At 37.4% G+C, this 19,800-nt stretch overlaps 1 protein-coding gene across 1 annotated transcript in view; it reads left to right on the top strand.

Moving 5' to 3' along the window:
• The window catches only part of LOC119541764, a 38,370-nt gene extending 18,807 nt beyond the window's left edge, over positions 1 to 19,563 (top strand). Inside the window, exons 10-12 of the mRNA XM_037845992.1 lie at positions 14,578 to 14,847; positions 14,954 to 15,093; positions 19,431 to 19,563. Coding sequence (XP_037701920.1) covers positions 14,578 to 14,847; positions 14,954 to 15,093 — 410 coding nt within the window. The 3' untranslated portion in view covers positions 19,431 to 19,563. The remainder of the gene's footprint in view (positions 1 to 14,577; positions 14,848 to 14,953; positions 15,094 to 19,430) is intronic.
• Positions 19,564 to 19,800: the final 237 nt, after the last annotated feature.

Here is a 19,800-nt window from a genome sequence, read left to right as displayed (position 1 = left end):
TCTCACAAACACCTGACTCAAATATCTGCCTACTCAATATCTCTCATTTGGATATCTAAAGATTTCTTAAATTCAGCATATCCAAAACTGAACTCCAGATGTTTCCACCAAAACCTGCTTTACCCAAAGCCCATCTCAATTTATGCAATTTAATTCATCCAGTTTTTTGGATAAAATCCTTGAAATTATTCTTTTCTTAGTATTAATTTTATTTATTTTGATTTATTTATTTATTTACAAATATTCCATATCCCCTGTGCCCCACCCCACCCCTGGTAACATTTAATCTCTTTTCTACCTCTGTCAATTTGCTATTTCTAGATGTCTCTTATAGAAGACATCACGCAATATTTGTCCTTATGTGTCCTGCTTATTTCACTGAGCATAGTGTTTTCAAGTTTCTTCCATGTTATACCTTGTCTCAGGGCTTCACTCTTTCTTATGGCCAAATAATATTCCATTGTGTGTATGTACCACATTGTGTTTATCCATTAATTTGTTGATGGGCACTTGGTTTTTGTCCACCTTTTGGCTATTGTGAAAATGCTGCTACAAATATTGGTGTCTAAATATCTGTTTAAGACCCTGATTTCACTTTTCTTGTGTATACGCTTAGAAGTGGAATTGCCAGGTGTTCTGGTTTGCTAATGCTACTGTTATGCAAAATACCAGAAATGAATTGGCTTTTATAAATGGGGTTTATTTGGTTACAAATTTACAGTTTGAAGGCCAGGAAAATGCCCAACTAAGGCATGAACAATAAGGTTACCTTCATTGAAGAATGGCCAATGGTGTCCAGAAAACCTCTGTTAGCTCAGAAGGCATGTGGCTGGTGTCTTCTTGCTCCCAGGTTGTGTTTCAAAATCGTGTTCTCCAAAATGTCTCTAGGCTTAGCTTCTTGGGGCAAACTCTGGGCTAGTATCTTCAAAGTGTCAGCCATCTCCAAAATGTGTCTCTCAGCTGCAGCAGTGAGCTTCTTCTATCTGAGCTCTTATAGGGCTCTAGTAAACTAATTAAGACCCAAGCTGAGTGGGTGGGGCCACACTTCCATGGAAATAATCTAATCAAAGGTATTACCCACAGTTGGGTGAGTCACATCTCCATGGAAACAACTTAATCCAAAGATTCCAACCTAATCAACACTAATATGACTACTCCCCCACCCCCATAAGATTTCATTATTAAACATAATGGCATTTTGGGGGACATAATACATCCAAACTGGCACACCAGGTCATATGGTAATTCTATATTAATGTTTTGGAGAACCAACATATTGCTTTTCACAATGGCTGTACCATTTTACATTCCCACCAGCAATGCTCTAGAGATCCAATAACTCTGCATCCTTTCCAACATTTGCTTTCCATTTTAAAAAAATAGTAGCCAACCTTATGTGTGTGAAGTGGTATCTCATTATGGTATTGATTTGCATTTCTCTAATGTCTAATGATGTTGAGCATCTTTTCATATGTTTCTTGACCAGTTATATATCTTCTTTGAAGAAATATTTGTTCAAGTCCTCTGCCCATTTTTTAATTGCATTGTTTGTCTTTTTGTTTTTGCACTGTAAAAGTTCTTTATATATTTTGGATATTGTCTTTTTTACTTTCTTAACAATGTTCTTTAATGTGCAAAAGTTTTAAATGTTGATAAAGTCAGTTTTATTCATTATTTCCTTTGTTGCACATGCTTTTGGTGTCATATCTAAGAATCAATTACCAAATCCCAGGTCACGATTTTTCCTTATGTTATCTATGAAGAGTTTTATATTTAGATCCTTGATCCATTTTGAGTTAATTTTTGTATATGTTGCAGATACCAAGTTTTCTAACAACATTTGCTGAAAAGAATTTTCTTTCCCCATTGCCTTCACTTAGCACCCTTGTCAAAAATCAGTTGACCATAGATGTGTCTATGGTATTTCTATGTCTGTTGTGTTGGTCTAAATGTCTATCTTTACATCAGTACCACACTGTTTTGATTACTATAGCTTTGCAGTACACACTGAAATTGGAAAATATGAGTCCTCCAACTTTTTTCTTCTTTTTCAAATTTGTTTTGGCTCTTCAGGGCCCCTTGCAGTTCCATTTGAATTTAAGGATTGGAGTCTCTATTTTTGCAAAAAAGAGATTTTTGGGGGATTTTAATAAGAATTCACTGAATTTGTGGATCACTTTGGGTAATATTGCCATCTAAACAATATTGTTTTCTTCTCTATAGACATGGAATGTCTTGCTATTTGTTTAGGTCTTCTTTGATTTCTGTCCATAGTGCTTTGTAGTTTTCAGTGTACACGTCTTTTATCTTCTTTATTAAATTTATTCTTAGATAGTTTTATTCTTTTAGTTGTTATTGTAAATAAAACTTTCTTAATTTCCTTTTCTGATTGTTCATTGTTAGTGTATAGAAACAATCAGCTTCTGTATGTTGATTTTGTACCTTGCCACTTTAGTGAAATCATTTATTAGCTGTAGTACTTTTCTTATGGATTCCTTTAGACTTTTTGCATTTAAGATCATGTTACCTGCAAGTAGATATAGTTTCACTTCTTCCTTTCCTACTTGGATAACTTTTATTTCTTTTTCTTGCCTAATTGTTCTGGCCAGAAATTCTAGTACAATACATGCATACTTTGTTTTATTGTGCTTCACTTTATTCCACTTTGCAGATATTACATTTTTTTTACTAATTGAAAGTTCGTGGCAGCACTCCAAAGAGCAAGTCTATCAGTGCCAATTTTCCAATGTCATGCATTCATTTCATGTCTCTGTGTCACAATTTGGTACTTCTTGCAATATTTCAAACTTTTTAATCATTATTATATCTGTTATGATGATCTATGATCTGTTATCTTTGTTGTTACTATTGCAATTGCTTTGGGATGCCATGAACTGTGCCCATATAAGATGGTGAACTTAATTGATAAATGTTTTATATGTCCTGACTGCTCCACTGATCGTCTGTTCGCCTATCTCATTCCCTCCCCTCAGGACTCTCTATTCCCTGAGACATAACAATATTGAAATTAGGCCAGTTGATAACCCTAAAATGGCCTTTAAGTGTTCAAGTGAAAGAAAGAGCTGCACATCTCTCACTTGAAGTCAAAAGGTAGAAATGATTAAGCTTAGTGAGGAAGGCATATTGAAAGCTGAGTTAGGCCAAAAGCTAGGCTTTTTGTGCCAGTTAGCCAAGTTGGAAATACAAATGAAAAGCTCTTGAAGGAAATTAAAAGTGCTACTCCAGTGAACACACAAATGATAAAAAAGTGAAACAGCTTTATTGCTGATAAGGAGAAAGTTTTAGTGGTCTGGCTAGAACACTCGGCCAGCCACAACAGAGCCAAAGCCTAATCCGGCATAAGACCCTAACTCTCTCCAATTTTGTGAAGACTGAAAGAAGTGAGGAAGCTGCAGAAGAAAAGTTTGAAGCTAGCAGAGGTTGGTTCATGAAGTTGAAGGAAAAAAGCCATCTCCATAACATAAAAGTTCACGGTGAAACAGCAAGTGCTGATGCAGAAGCTGCAGCAAGTTATCAAGAAGATCTAGCTAAGATAATTGATAAACATGGCTACACTAAACAAAATATTTTCAATGTAGATAAAACAGCCTTGTATTGGAGAAGATACCATCTGGGATTTTCAAAGCTAGAGAGGTGAAGTCAATGCCTGGCCTCAACATAGACTTAGCCTCTCCTTTGCAGTAACAAGCTTCATAAGGGCACACCCCAAGATTGAGGGCTCAGACTTCTAAATTGGTAGTTCCCAGTGCTTGTGAGAATATCAGTAATTTCCCCTGTATGGAAGTTTAGTATTTCCACATTTTCCCCCAGTCCCTTGGGGGCTTTGCAAATACATTTTTATTCTCTGCCCAGATTACTTTGGTATGAATTGGGGTTTTACGCTAACCTGTACAAACCAACCAGATCTCACTCCCTATTCAAAGTTCCACATAGTTATGGTGTTTGAATAAACTGACCATACAAGTTAAGTTATATAGTGTGCTACAGAAATATGGATTTTGCACCAAATAAACATCTCTTCCCTTGGTCTCACACAGAAGTTGAAGTTTTGAAACAGTCAATATCGAGTCTGATTTGCCTTAGTCCTAACCAGTTCCACTTCATTAATATCTCCAATTGAAGTCTGAACTCTTTTTCAGCTTTTTTAACAGTTGTTGTATGGGGTAATATGACAGTGATAGCTGCCAAACTCAGAGTAACTCTGAGTCTCAGGTGTCACACAGATACTTGAAGTTCCAGGGACTGATCAGGTTATACACGAAGAGCTTAGCATTTCAGAATTTAGAAATAGCCATTAGAACTCAGGAATAGATGTAACTGCCGTCAGAGATTACAATCTAGGGCCATTTACAATAAGCCTTTCCCTGATAATCTGTGCTCTAAGATTCAATTCTCTGAGTTTGCAAATTATAGGTTGTCCATATTAGTGAGGTGTTATAATGTTTCCTTTCATTTCTGGCTTATTGCACTAAAATGCTATCCTCAAGATCCATTCACCGAGTTGTATATCTCACAACTTTTTCCTTCTTGCAGCCACTCAGTATTCTATTGTATGCATACACTACAGTTTGCCATTCTGTTCCTCAGTTGATGTACCCTTAGCCCACCTCCAGTAGACTCCAGGGTACAGATTTCCATTCACATCCCTGATCTCAGTTCTTTCAAGCATATACCCAATAATGAGGTTACAGTATCTTATGGCAACCCCATACTTAGCTTCTCGTGAAACCATCACACTACCTGTCAGATGAGCTGCACCATTCTACTTCCCCACCAACAGTGAATAGGTATATCTCTCTCTCCATGTTTTCTCCAGCACTTGTATTCCTCTGTTTATTTTTCCCCCTGCAATTTTATAGAAATATATCCACATACCATATAATATCCACAGTGTACAATCAATTGTTCACAGTATCATCATATAGTTGTGCATTCACCACTACAATCAGCCCTTGAACACATTCAACACATTCATTACTCCAAAAAAAATTAAAATAAGAATAATAAAAAGTATAAAATAAAAATAAAATACATTTAAAAAGTCAGACAACACCACCATCACCAAGAATGCCCCAGCCCTCCCTTATACTGCCCTCTTATACACATTTAGCTTTAGTATATTGCCTTTGTTACAATTAATGGAAGCATATTACAGTGTTAATGTTAACTACAGACTTGAGTTTCCTTGATTATGTTTTTTCCCAAATAACCATCTCATTTTCAGCACCTTGCAAAGTTGACATTCATTTGTTCTCCCATTATGTACAGACATTTTTATATTTGTACATTTAATCACCATCACTGACCACTCTCGATTTCACTAAGTTATACATTCCCAGTCTTTATCTTCTATCTTTCCTTCTGGTGTCATACATGTCCATAGCCTTCCTCCTTCAATTTTACTCACAGTCATCTTTGTTCGGTGCACTTACAGTACTGTGCTACCATTACACAGTATTGTGGTATCAATTTCTGGATTGATACAGGCAATCCTGTTGAAAATTCTATACTCCTTCAGCATCAAATGCCCAATCTCTACCCTCTTTTTATCTCCTGATAACCTGTGTTCTCCTCTTTAACTCTCAAAGTTTTTTGATTGTTGTTAGTTCATATTAGTGAGACCATCCAGGATTTTTCCTTTTGTTTCTGACTAATTTTGCTCAACATAATGTCCTAAAGATTCATCTACATTGTTACATGCGCCATAACTTTATTCTTCTGTCTTACAACTGCGTAATACTCCATCATATGTATATACCATAGTTTGCTTACCCACTCTTCCGTTGATGGACACTGGCTGTTTCCATCTCTTGGCAATTGTGAATAACGCCACTATAAACAACAGTTTTCAAATGTCTGTTTGTGTTTTAGCTTTCAGTTCCTTTAAGTATATACCTAGTAATGGAATTGCTGGATCATATGGCAATTCTATATTTAGCTTCCTGAGGAACTGCCACATTGCTTTCCAGAGTAGCTGCAACATTCTACATTCCCCAAAACAGTGAATAATTGTGCTTCTTTCCCCACATCCTCTCCACCACTTGTAATTTTCTGTTTTTTTTTTTTTTAATGGCCTTTCTAGTAGGTGTGAAATGATATCTCATTGTGGTTTTGATTTGCATTTCCCTAATAGCCAATGAATTGAGCATCTTTTCATATGTTTTTGAGCCATTTGTATTTTCTCTTCAGAAAATTGTCTGTCTGAGTCTTTTGCCCATTTTCAAATTCAGTTGTTTGTCTTTTTGTTGTTGAGTTGTAGGATCTCTTTATATATTCTGGATATGACCCCTTATCTGATATATGGTTCCCGAATATTATCTCCCATTATGTACACTGCCTTTTTACTTTGATGTACAAAAGTGTTTAATTTTGAGGAGATCCAATTTATCTATTTCTTCTTTCATTGCTTGCACTTTGGATATAAGGTCTAGGAAACCACCTTCTATCACAAGATCATTAAGATATTTCCGTACATTTTCTTCTAAAAGTCTTATGGTCTTAGCTCTAATGTTTAGGACTTTGATCCATTTTGAGTTAATTTTTGTATAAGGTGTGAGATAGGAGTCCTCTTTCATTCCTTTGGATATGGATATCCAGTTCTCCAAACACCATTTGTTGAAGAGGCTGCTCTGTCCCAGTTGCATTGGCTTGATTGCCTTATGAAAGATCAGTTGTCTAGAAGAGAGGGTCTATTTCTGAACACTCACTTTGATTCCATTGTTTGGCGTATCTATCTTTTTGCTAGTACCATGCTGTTTTGACCACTGTAGCTTTGTAATATGCTTTAAAGTCAGGTAGTATGAGACTTCCTACTTCATCCCTCTTTCTCACAGTATTTTTGGCTCTTTGGGGCACCTAGTCCTTCCAAATAAATTTGGTTATTGGCTTTTCTATTTCTGCAAAGTATGTTCTTGGGATTTTAATTGGTGTTGCATTGAATCTATAAATAAGTTTAAGTAGAACTGACATCTTAATTATATTTAGTCTTCCAATCCATGAACACAGTATGTTCTTCCATATTTTAAGGTCCTGTTTGATTGCTTTTAGCGATTTCTTCTAGTTTTCCGTGTATACTCTTTTGTGGCCTTTGTTAAGTTTATTCCTAAATACTTGATTCTTTTGTTTGCTATTGTAAATGGAGTTTTTTTCTTGATCTCCTCCTCATGTTGCTCATTACTGGTGTATAGGAACACTACTGATTTTTACATGTTGGTCTTGTACCCTGCCACATTGCTGTATTCATTTATTAGCTCTAATAGACTTACTGTAGATTTTTCCAGTTTCTACATATAGGATCATGTCATCTGCAAGCAGTGAAAGTGTTAATTCTTCCTTTCTAATTTGGATGCCTTTATTTCTTTTTCTTGCCTAATTTCTCCAGCTAGAACTTCCAGCACATGTTGAATAACAGCAGTGACAGTGGGCATCTTTGTCTTGTTCCTGATCTTAGAGGGAAAGCTTTCAGTCTTTCCCCATTGAATATGATGTTAGCTGTGGATTTTTCACATATTGCCGTTATCATATTGGGAATGGTCCTTTTTATTCCTTTCCTTTTGATTGTTTTCATAAATAAAAGATGTTGAATTTTGTCAAATGCCTTTTCTGGCATCAATCGAGATGATCACGTGGTTTTTCCGCTTTGATTTATTCACATGGTGTGTAACATTAATTGATTTTCTTGTGTTGAACCAGCCTTGCATACCTGGAATAAATCCCACTTGGTCATGTTGTATAATTCTTTTAATATGCTGCTTGATTCAATTTGTGAGTATTTTGTTGAGGATTTTTTTATCTATTTAAAGTGATTGGTTTATAGTTTTCTTTTTTTTTTGTGGTATCTTTGTCTGACTTTGGTATTAGGGTGATGTTGGCTTCATAGAATCAGTTAGGTAGCTTTCTCTCCTCTTCAGTTTTTTTTTTTGAAGAGTTTGAACAGGATTGGTACTAATTCTTTCTTGAATGCTTGGTAGAATTCACATGTGAAGCCATCTGGTCCTGGACTTTTCTTTTTTGGGAGCTTTTTGATCACTGACTCAGTCTCTTGGTTTGTTGAGGTCATCTGTTTCTTCTTGAGTCAATATTGGTTGTTCATGCTTCTCTAGGAAGTTGTCCATTTCATCTAAATTGTCTTGTTTATTAGTATATAGTTTCTCATTAGCTCCTTTGTTTCTGTGGGGTCAGTAGTTATGTCCCCTTTGCGATTTCTAATTTTATTTATTTGCATCTGCTCTTGCTCTTTCTATCTCTCTCTCATCAGCCTAGTTAAGGGTCCATCAATTTTATTTATTTTCTCAAAGATCCAACTTCTGGTTTTGTTGATTCTCTCTATTTTCATGTTCTTAATTTCATTTCTGCTCTAATTGTTATTTCTTTCCTTCTGTTTGATTTGGGGTTAGTTTGCTGTTCTTTCTCTAGTTCTTCCAGGTGAGCAGTTGATTACTTGATTTTTGCTCCTTCTTCTCTTTTTATATAGATGTTTAGGGCAATAAATTTCCCTCCCAGCACCTCCTTTGCTGCTTCCTGTAAGTTTTGATATGTTGTTTTCATTTTCTTGTGCCTCCAGATATTTACTAGTTGCTTTTGTAATTTCTTTCTTTACTCACTGGTTGCTTACAAGTGTATTGTTCAGCTTCTTTCTATTTGTGAATTTGCTTGCGTTCTGCCTGTTACTGATTTCCAAAACTTCATTCCATTATGATCTGAGAAAGTGTTTTGTATTATATCAATAGTTTTAAATTTGTTGAGACTTGTGAACAACATGTGGTCTATCCTAGAGAATGATCCATGAGCACTTGAGAAAAATGTATATCCTGTTGTTGTGGGGTGTAGTGTTCTATAAATGTTTGTCAAGTCTAATTTATTTATTGTACAATTCAACATCTCTATTTCCTTATTAATCCTCTGTCTAGATGTTCTGTCCATTGATGAGAGTGTTGTATTGAAGGCTCCAACTATTATTGTAGAGGTATCTACTTCTCCCTTCACTGTTGCCAGTGTTTGTCTCTATATTTTGGGGCACTCTGGCTTGGTGTATAAATATTTATGATTGTTGTGTCTTCTTGATTTTATTAATATATTGTGTCCTTCTTTGTCTCTTTTAGTTGTTTTACATTTGAAGCCTAATTTGTCTGATATTAATATAGCTACCCCCTACTCTTTTCTTGGTTGCTGTTTGTGTGAAATATCTTTTTAAACCTTTCACTTTCAACCTATTTTTTGTCCTTATATGTAAAGTGAGTCTCTTGTAGACAGCGTATAGATGGATCCTGTTTTTTAATCCATTCTCCCATTCTATATCTTTGTATTGGGGAGTTTAATCCACTATCAATTAGTGTTATTACTGTAAGTGCAGTACTTTCTTCTACCATTTTCTCTTTTGGGTTTTGTATGGTTTATCTTATTTTTTTCCTCTCTCTCCTTTTACCCTTCCTGATAGTCTTCATTTCTACACTCTTCTCCAAATCTCTCTCTCCTGTCTTTTCCTATAAGCCTGTAGAACTCCTTTTAGTATTTCTTGTAGTGCTGGTCTCTTATTCACAAACTCTCTCAGGGTCTGTTTGTCTGAAAAGATTTTAATCTCTCCCTCATTTTTGAAGGACAGTTTTGCTGGATATAGAATTCTTAGTTGGCAGTTTTTATCTTTCAGTATCTTAAATATATCATACCACTGCCTTCTTGCCTCCATGATTTGTGCAAGAGAACAAACACATAGCTTACTGAGCTTCCCTTGTATGTGATGGATCACTTTTCTCTTGCTTCTTTCAGAATTCTCTCTTCATTTTTGACATTGGCCAATCTGATCAGTAAGTGTCATGGAGTAGGTCTATTCAGATGTATTCTGTTTGGGGTATGCTGTGCTTCCTGAATCTATTATTTTATGTCTTTCATAAAAGTTGGGAAATTTTCAGTGATTATTTCTTCTATTATTCTTTCTGCCCCTTTTCCATTCTCTCCTCCTTCTGGGATATCCAAAACATGTATATTCATGTGCTTCATGTTGTCATTCAGTTCCCTGCTCATTTTTCCATCCTTTTCCCTATCTGTTCTTTTGTGTGTGTGATTTCAGATGTCCTGCCTTCCTGTTCACTGATCCTTTCTTCTGCTTCTTCAAATCCAGTGTTGTAAGTCTCCATTGTATTTTTCATCTCTTCTATAGTGCCCTTCATTTCCATCTGTTCTGCCATTTGTTTTTTCAAGTTTATGAGTTCTTCTTTATGTTCATCCAGTGTCCTCTTTATATACTTCATCTCTTTTGCCACGTTTTCCTTCAGCTCATTGATTTGATTTAGATTTGTTTGACCATCTTTAAATAGTTTTTTTCAATTCCTGTATCTCAGTTGGAGTGTCAGTTTGTTCCTTTGGCTGCTCCATATTTCTTGTTTCCTAGTATGACATGATTTTTTTAGCTGTCTCGGCATCTGATTTTCTTGATTAGTTTATTCTGGAGCTTGTTTTCACTCTTTTACCTATGTTTTTCTTGTTGGTTGTCTTTGTTCTCTATCTGTTCTTTGGTGTGCAGTTCAACTTATTGAAGACCTCTAACACAGCTTATGTTTAGTTGATCAGAAATTTTCAGCACTTGTTTTTCTGGTTCTTCCCCTGCCTCTAAGTAACCTTTTTGTAAAGTGGTCTCCCCAGATATGATTGACCCCAGTCAGATTTTCCCAGTCCAGATAGGCCCAGTCTCAGGAGGAGGTTGTATTCTGTTTCAAGTTTCCCTGACAATGAGACCCTGATTGTTGTCAGACCCTCCTGTGAACCTCTAAACTCTGCTTTTCATGTCCTGTCCAGCAGGTGATGCTTGTCAGCCTGCAGCTCCCCACCAGTGTAAAGAGGAGCCACTGGTGCTTCTAATTCTCAGCAGCCCCAGTTCCTGCCAGGAATGTGGCTGACTCAAGCTGTTTCTGTTTTCCAGCCCCTGGGGTCTGAGTTCTCTGAAGAAGGGCTGCCAATTAGCTGGGCCCTGCTCCCCTTTTCTTGGAGAAGTTATACCCTTTAGGGAATTATCTCCCCTGGTGGACTCATTGCATTGTCTCTCAGACCTACCTTAGCTCCACTCTTGCCTGGTTCCAGCTGCCAATTGAAAATATCTGAGGCATTCTGTACTGAGCTACTTAGAATAGTTTAAAAAAAGAAAAGGAATCCCTTTTCAGAGCCTTTCCCCAGCCCCCAAGCTGTGCCAGTCAAGAGCCAAAGCTGGTACCCAGCTCTGTGCACCCGCCTACTTGGGGCAAAGCCTTTCTAGCACTCAGCTCAGCTGACTCCAAAAGCCCCCGTCTTTGTTATTTTTTATTTTTTATTTCTGTCCACCCATCTCCTCTTTGCCAGGATTAAAGCCACAGTTTTAGCTTTGCCCAGCTAGTTTCCCTTGCTCCCAGTAGAGGCTATTTAAAGATACCCCCATTAGGGAATTGTCTCCTTCACCTGACTAGCTACTTTCAGACAACTTTAATTCCACCCTTACCAGGAGCAGTGCTGAAACGTGAGAGTTCTGGCAGCTCTAATGCACTATTGAAAGTTAAAAAAATAAAGAAAGAAAGAATTGGAGAGAGAATTAAAAAAAACAACAACAACAGACTTTTTAGAGCTGAACCCCAGCTCCCTGTGTTTGCCAGTTGAGAGCTGGAGTTGGTACCCATTTCTATGTGCCCTTTTTTCTTAGGGCCCAGCCCTTTTCTAGTGTTCTGAGCTCCTCCACTCCTCCAACTCCAAAAGTCTATTGTTAGCCCCACCTCCTCTCTGCCGGGCAGAAACCTCCCATTCCTTTTGTGCTTGCTCTTGATTTATCTGTGCTTGGAGCTTTTATTCAACAGTCTGAATTTGTTAATTAATTCTGCAGTTGGAGCCTGATTGAACCCTCCTCCTCCTCGTTCCCAGCAAAGACTGCTTCTTTTTCCCTTGGGTAACGAGTTCCAAGACAGTCTGCCATGTCTGTAGGGAAGAAGTGCCAGCCCCCTGTCTTGGGTAATTTACAGTTCTTCACTGTGATCTCAGCTATTCCAACTGTTCCAGACTGGTGTATGATGTGCATCTGGTTACAGAAGTCCCCCAAACAGTTGTTCCAAACAGTTCCTAGCTATTTACCAGCTGACCTAGAGGAGTAACTAAATTCCACACCTCACCAGTCCACCATCTTGCCTTTCCCTCTCTATTGTATTTTTAATTTCAGTTATTACAAATTTGAGCTCCAGGATTTCCATTTGGTTCTTCTTTATATTTCCCATCTCATTATTTTTCTCCTTTTATTCATATATTGTTTTCCTGATTTACTTTAGTTCCCTGTCCGTGTTTTCCTTTAGTTCATTGATCTAACTTGAAGGAGTTGACCTAAGATCTTTAATTAGTAATTCTAGAGACTGAGCTCCCTCTGGAATAGTTTCCTTTAAATTCTTTCTTTCCTGTTACTGGGCCATACTTACCTATTTTCTTATATGTTTTGGAATTTTTTGTTGGGAACTGGACATTCTGAGTATTATGTTGTTAATCTGGAAATCTAGTTCTCCCACTTCTTGGTCTGTCAGACCAAGAACAAGAGATAAAAGAAAAGAAAAAGAAGGAAAGAAAGAGAGAGAAAAAGAAAAATAATAAGAAATACTAACAAACAGGCAAAACACCCTTAAAAAATGGGTACTGCCTCTCTCAGTCTCTCAGTAGATGCCACTGGCAAGCTGTAAGCTGCTGCTATCAAGGCCAAAACTGAGAACAGAATCTGTGCTTGTCTGTAAGGGATCTGTCAGACCAAACAACACAAGTAAGACAAAGAAAGAAACGTAACTCTCCAAAAAAAGTGCACTGCCTCCTTATGTCCCAGTCGATGCTGGGGTGAAGTCAGAAGCTGCTACCACTCAGAGGCCTGAAACCTAGCTACCATCCATGGTGCCACAGGATCCACCAGACTAGGAAACAACCACCCATCAAAGAAAGAAAACCACCAACAAAAAAGTGTCCCTGGCTCTTGATGTTTCAGTTGATGCTGGTGTAGGGCAAAATGTTGCTGCTGCCCAGAGGGTCAAAACCAAGGTAATATTCATGCTGGGCCTCCAGGGATCCACCAGACTGGGAAATATTCATACACAGAAGAATGGAAATAAACTAAAAAGGTGTCCCAGACAGCCAAAACTGAGGTAAGCAGCAGTTCTGGTCCCTCAGGGATCCCCCTGACTGACCTCAACTTTCAGTCTCAACCTTTGGAGGACAAGATTTCCTCTGCCCACCCTGGCCCTAGCCAGCTGCTCTGGAATCTGGGCTGCAGTTTTGCAGTTGCTGCTGTAAGCTAAAGAATGTGGCTGGTCATAAGTTTGGACTTAAACTTAGAAAAGCTGACTTAGAGGTGGGGCAAGTTGGTGGCAAATGGAGGTGTGGAATTTAGTTAGTCCTCTAGAGTAACTAGTAAATAGCCAGGACAACTAGTAAATAGTCTGGAACAACTGTTTGGTGGACATCTGTGACTGGACATGCAATGTACACCAATCAGGAATGGATGGAATGGCTGAGATCGCAGCATAGAACTGTAAGTAAAGCTCCCCAACAGAGGAGCTGGCACCCCTCCCCCAATGGCATGTCAGGCTGAGTTGGAAGACTTCCCTGTGGAAAAAATAAGCAGTCTCTACTAGGAGCAAGTGCAGGTAACTCAACCAAGTTCCAACTGCAGTTTTAATTAACAAATTTGGATTACTGAATACAAGGTATAAGCACAGATAAACCTGGAGCAAGCAGGAAAGTAATGCTGAGGTCTCTCCCAGGAGAGGAGAGGGGACTGATGGAAAAAAGTAAATAAGAACAGAGGCTTTTGGAGTCAGCTAAGCTCGGAATACTGGGAAAGGCTGCCTCCCAAGGAAAGGGGCACATAGAACTGGGTACCAGCTTCAGTTGACTGGTGAAACTGGGAGGCTGGGGACTGGCTCTGAAAAGGTGATTTCTTTCTTTTTTTCTTTTTCTCCTCTCATTCTAAGTAGCTCATTAGAGAAAGCCTTGGGCATTTTCAGTTGTTAATGTTGACCCAGGCAAGGGTGGAAAATTAAGATAGAGAGACAAAGGAAGAAGTCAACTGAAGGAGATAATTCCCTAAAGGGCTTATCTTCCCAAAGGAAAGGAGGGGGGGAGCAGCTCAAGTGGTTGCCCTCCCTGGGAGAGTTCAGACGCCAGGCCCTGGGGTAACAAAAAAAACAAAACAGAAACAGCTTAAACTTGGCTTCAGACTCACCCTCCCTCTGTGGCAGGGGCAGGGCCTACTAAGAATTAAAGGCACAGCACCTCTTTACACCAGTGGGGAACTTCAGGCTGACAAGCACTATCTGTTGGGCAGGATAGGAAAAGCAGAGTATAGAGCCCTCACGGGAAAGTCTGTAATGTTTATGTTTAGCCATGTAAATACATCTTGCATAGTAATAATGGGGCACATTTTTCTCCAAAATTGATCCTCTTTCAAGAAATGGTGGTATAAGGACTTGTTAAATTTACTTTAAATATTTAATTAATATTGAATTGAGATATTTTTACTCAATAGCATGAGTAATGTTAACAAGATATGTGTATTTATTTATCTTCTTCTTTAAGGTATTAATCCACCTCAGAAAGTTTATATTATACCAGAAGATGTGGGTGAGGACAGTATAATTCTTCAGTGGGAACCCTCACAAGATGGACATGATGTTTACATTCAAACCAAATCCATATCAGATACAAGTGAGATCATGGAGTTTTTTATAAAGGATGCTAATAGATTAAAGATTGATAACTTAATCCCTGGAATGACATATGACATTGGAGTGGCAACAGCGATCAATGGGAACTTGAGTGAGCTGGTAGCTATTCAACAAACTCTAAGTAAGAATAAAATATTTTTCTTTCAGATGCTTGCTGGCTTGGGAGTAGCAGCAGGGTTAGTAGCAGTTGTACCTTTTCATGTAGATTTTTGGTGTTCTTTATCTAGTGGTAGCCTCAGGACCTGGAGCAATTTGCATCTCTTTTCTCCTGAAAATTCATGCTTGCCAAGTACATCATTGTTTTATGATTATGAACTTGACAGCAGACTCACTGTGCTTAGCTCTGAACCTGAATTCCACTATTTGAGTAAGTCTGGGCAATGTACTCAGCTTGTTTATGCCTTAGCCTCTGCATTTGTATAATGTGTAAAATAATAGCATATGTTTCAAGGGGTTTTTCTGACTATAGCTGATTTAATAAATGTACGGACTTAGAACAGGGCCCAACACATAGTTATATAAGTGTTTATAATTACTATTATACCGATAAAGACCTGCCCTTAACTTGGACCATGCACATTGGAAGGAAATATTGACAAAATAAAAGGTTTAGGACCAAACCAACATAGAAGTTTCTATGTTCTTTCTAAGTAAAATTAATTCTTTCTGCAAGTGAATTGGGCAACTATTAGGAAAGAATAAATAAAATAAATGTATTAATATTTATAGATAGTTATAGATTGTGATAAATACTAAGAGTAAAAGCAAAATTATGTGACAGAGAGTAATTGAAGAGGGACTGTGGGTTGCAGAAGGCAATTGTGTTTGAATGGAGGCCTAAACCATAAAAAGGGACCAGTGTGGGAGAGAGAGGCAGAGTACTCCAGACACATAGAGCAAACTTAAAGTCTGTGGGACAGGAAAAAAATTTGGTGTATCCGAATACATTGTATGGTGTGTGTAACGAGGTGGGAAAGGGGCAGTAGAAAATTTTATTGAAGAATTATGCAACATAGAGGTACTCTGCAGACTCTATTAGCTTGTTCTGAGGACAATGCAAAGCCATTGAGGGATTTTTTTTTTTCTTCTTGAGGGAGAGTGGCAATCTGACCTACATTAAAAAATTTTCCCTTTGGCTCTGTGAAAAGAATGAATTGTAACCGGGCAAGTGTAGAATCAGGAGAACTTGGTGTGGGTATTGTAGAAATCCAGGCAAAAGATTATGGTGAACAAGGATGTAAATGTTGCAGATGGAAAGTGGTATATACTTATTAAATTGTGGATACAAGAGGTCCAGTGCATTGATGCTGCATTAGTTGTGATAGATAAAGGAAGGGAGAAAGCTAGGATTTTCATGGATGGTGATAATACTGAGGAAGGAGAGATCACTGGACCTCACAGGCATTCTGGCTAAAGACAAGGGCAGCCTGACTGAAAAATAAAAGAATTGATCCAAAAAATTATGTACAAACTCTGTGAATACTCAACCATAATCTTCGCATTTTTGCTATCCAAAAGTTAAAACTGAATTTGTGTATGGCACTTCATAATTAAACTTTTAAGAAAATCTACCTAAAGATAATTATAATTGGAGGAGGTTATTAAAGAGAAAACAACTTGAAAACAACTAAGAAAGAGATGCTACCATGTTTTTGGATTGCCAATAAAACAATCCAATAAATATTTGTTGGGAAATTATAGCAGTGTGAGGTGAGAGAATATCTCCATATTGTCCTGGGCTTAATTTTTCTTTCTAAAAAGTTAAGATCATTGAATAAATTATTTCTAAGTTGACCTCCAGCTCTGAGGTCCTATAATTCATTGACTTTAGGGTACTCAGTGTATTTCAGTCCACCTGTCGTCTAAAATAAAAACTTTTTTGCCTCACTTTCAAGATAGTGAGCTTTTTCTGAAATCTTATTCAGCTCTGTATCTCCAGGCATAAGCATAGCTCTTGGCTCTGTTTAATTCAATTACTTGTTTGTAAAACTGTTATCTAACAAGGATGCTAAAATGGATTAACATATACAGATCCCAAGCAAAATAATAGAATTTGGGTTTAACATAAGGACAGAGATCTTCTTGCCAATGCTCTCATCTGCTACAGAATTCCAAGCATAATATCTCTGATCATTGGGATTGTAATAAATCTTCTTAATTTCCTCCCATCATGGACCACAGTCTGCTCACCAGAACATTGTAGAGCAAGTCTATTCCATGATTCACAAGAGAGGCCATCAAATGTTTGGAGATATCCAGTTGGTGTTCCTGGCGCCTATATTTTCTCTCCTTTGGTGAATTACATCTAGTTCCTTTAGGCACTCCACCATTTCTTATAATCTCATTGGTCTTTCTCTTTGGTTCTTAGACTTGATGATCACTTTTTATCATCACCAGATTATTTATCAGTCATCATGTTCACTTGTCTCAAGATGCTAAAGCAAATATTAACCTTTCCGAAGGTGCGTAGGCAAAAGTCAGCTCTTTTCCATTCATTCATTACTTTCCTCACCAATACTTATTATTTATGTGTCCTATTTCTTTTCCATACATTTTGAGTCAGTCAAGCATAGTTAGGCATTTGCCCTTATAAAGAGCTTTTATAGGCATATAGAACAAAATATAATATACAAATACATTTATTTCCCTTCTCCTTTGAAACTTATCTCTTTATGTCTCTTTTTAATTTGTCCTCAAAATAACTAGTGGAACTAGTTCTCCATTAATGACTGTCCCTAAACTATAAAATGTGCACTTTGGGAGAAAGCAGCCCTTATGAGCACAGACCTTGGAGCCAGATTAGGATTCCTCCTGTGTAATACATCAGTTTATGTCATTTGGAAAGTCACTCAACATCTTTGGGCCATAGTTTCTTTCTCTTTAAAATGGGAATGATAATAACCCTATCTACTTCATGAAGTTAATGTATGTAAAGGACTTAGTGTTTGACATGGAGAAAGCACTGTGAGAGTGTTGTTATTTTTATTTCTCAGAAAGTGTGGATAGGTGGCATTGAGCAGATGTGGCTGGGCATAGCAGGAAGCAAAGCCATTTCAACTGTCTATGTGGGTAACACGTCTTTCTTTGTACTCAGGTTTACTTGAAGGAAAGAGAGCTGTTGTTTGGCTTTCCTTTTCTTCCTCTCTGTATAAAAGAGGTATTATAGGATAGAGTGGACACCCCTGAGGCTTCTGAATAAAAGCCTTTGAATTCTGCCTAGTTCAGTTAGTCTTCTATTGCAAAAACCTCCTACAACCCCCAGTGCTGCTGCTTCTTTTGAAAAAGCTGTCACAGAAAAATGAGTAAGGATCACAGACAGTCACAGAGGTGGAGACCCATCAGAAGTCTCCAGAATGCAGGAATAGCTTTCATTAATTTTTTAATTGAATAAATGCTTCTTCTGAATGTATATTTTAGAAGATACCTGCTTGAAAGAAAGACTGATTTAAGAATTTACTGGGTGATATTCCAATAATCCATAAGTAGAACTAATATTAAAATTGACCTGAGGAATAAATAATGAGATTAGAAATTATCTAAAATAGTCTGGAATTTCAAATCTGCCCTAAATAGCATAATAGAGGATTGAGGCACAGTAAAGATTTTAATAGAGGTTAGGTAGAGTAAAATGTAAATGGATCCTTTTTACAAACTGTTGACAGAACTGTATTTCTAAAAATGAAATGATGCACCTGTTTGAAATCCTTGTAGTCTGCAGGATACAGTCTGAGCTCCACAGCATGGCATGCAAAGCTCATCCCAAAGAGCATCTAGCCTCAGAGGGGCCCTTCTGTCCCATCTCCATTCCCCACATGGGCTCATGCTTTAACCACCCCAGGCCCTGCCATGTGCCTGGAATTGCTGTAAGCACTTCATGTATAAATACAATCTTTCATTTAACCACTACAGTGACACCACGAAGTAGATACTAGTCTATTTCCCACTTGAGGGATGAGGAAACCAAGGCACAGAGTGACTAAGTAACTTGCCAACGAGTACTAGCTAGTAAAAGGCTGAAAGAACTTGGTGTTCCCTGAGCACATGACTGTGCCTTTTTGGGATTCCATGCCTGATTCATGCTTTTCTCTTTGCCTGGATTTCTTTCATCACTACCTCTACCCACTCACGCAAACTCTTTCTGGTACCCTTGTACTGTCTTTCAAGACTCATGTAAAATATCAGCAACTCTGGAAAGTCTTGCCTAATTATCTCTAATAGAATTGTTGATTTCCTTTTCTGTTTTAAACAGCTTTTTGTTCATTTAATAGCTCAACGCTGACCATTTGGGATTCTAGTTAGTGACCTATGCATCTTTTTTCTGAGATTGGGGGCTCTTAAAAACAGGATCCTGGCCTTATTGATTTGATTTGAGCACTTGTCTTCATGTATAGGTTTTCAATAAATATTTGGTTATTAAGTAGATTTTTAAAAACATAAAAAGTTGAAAAATCTGTCTTCGATTCTACTGTTTCCCAAGACTGCTATTGAAAACCAAAAAATGAAAGTTAATTATGTACTTCAAATGTATATGTTTATACAGTCTTTCAGGATATCCCCCTATTTCTCTGTCTAAGGCTGACATTGTAAGCATAGACATTAATATACAAACTATAGAATATGCTAGAATAAATACAGAGAAATATGTTTGAAAATTTAAATATATATGTATATATAACTGTATAAATCTCACTTTTTATCTTTCAGAACCCAAACCAGTTCAGATTGTTATCCCCTATGAAAGTCATGGTACCTCTGTAATCTTATTTGTTCAAATGCCTGATATTGGAGTGTTTGATGGCATACATATTATAACTGAAGGAGGGCCAAATGTAACTATGCCTTTGAAACATGACAGTAAAATAACTGTTGGCAATTTAATCCCAGGCACAGAATATAATTTCTTTGTTTCCACCGTCAGTGGGGCTAGATTAAGTAATATGTATCATGTGCCTGCAGTAAAAACATGTAAGTATTTCAAGATTTGTGTAAGTATTTCTAGATTTGTATAAGCCATTTATTGGTTTTGACTTTGTGTTCCATTTCAAATTAGTAGTCTGCAATCACTTTCATACAA

Source organism: Choloepus didactylus, chromosome 8 (genome assembly GCF_015220235.1).
Source record: "Choloepus didactylus isolate mChoDid1 chromosome 8, mChoDid1.pri, whole genome shotgun sequence".
NCBI classification, from domain to species: Eukaryota; Metazoa; Chordata; class Mammalia; order Pilosa; family Megalonychidae; genus Choloepus; species Choloepus didactylus.
This window is presented reverse-complemented; position numbering and strand designations above follow the sequence as displayed.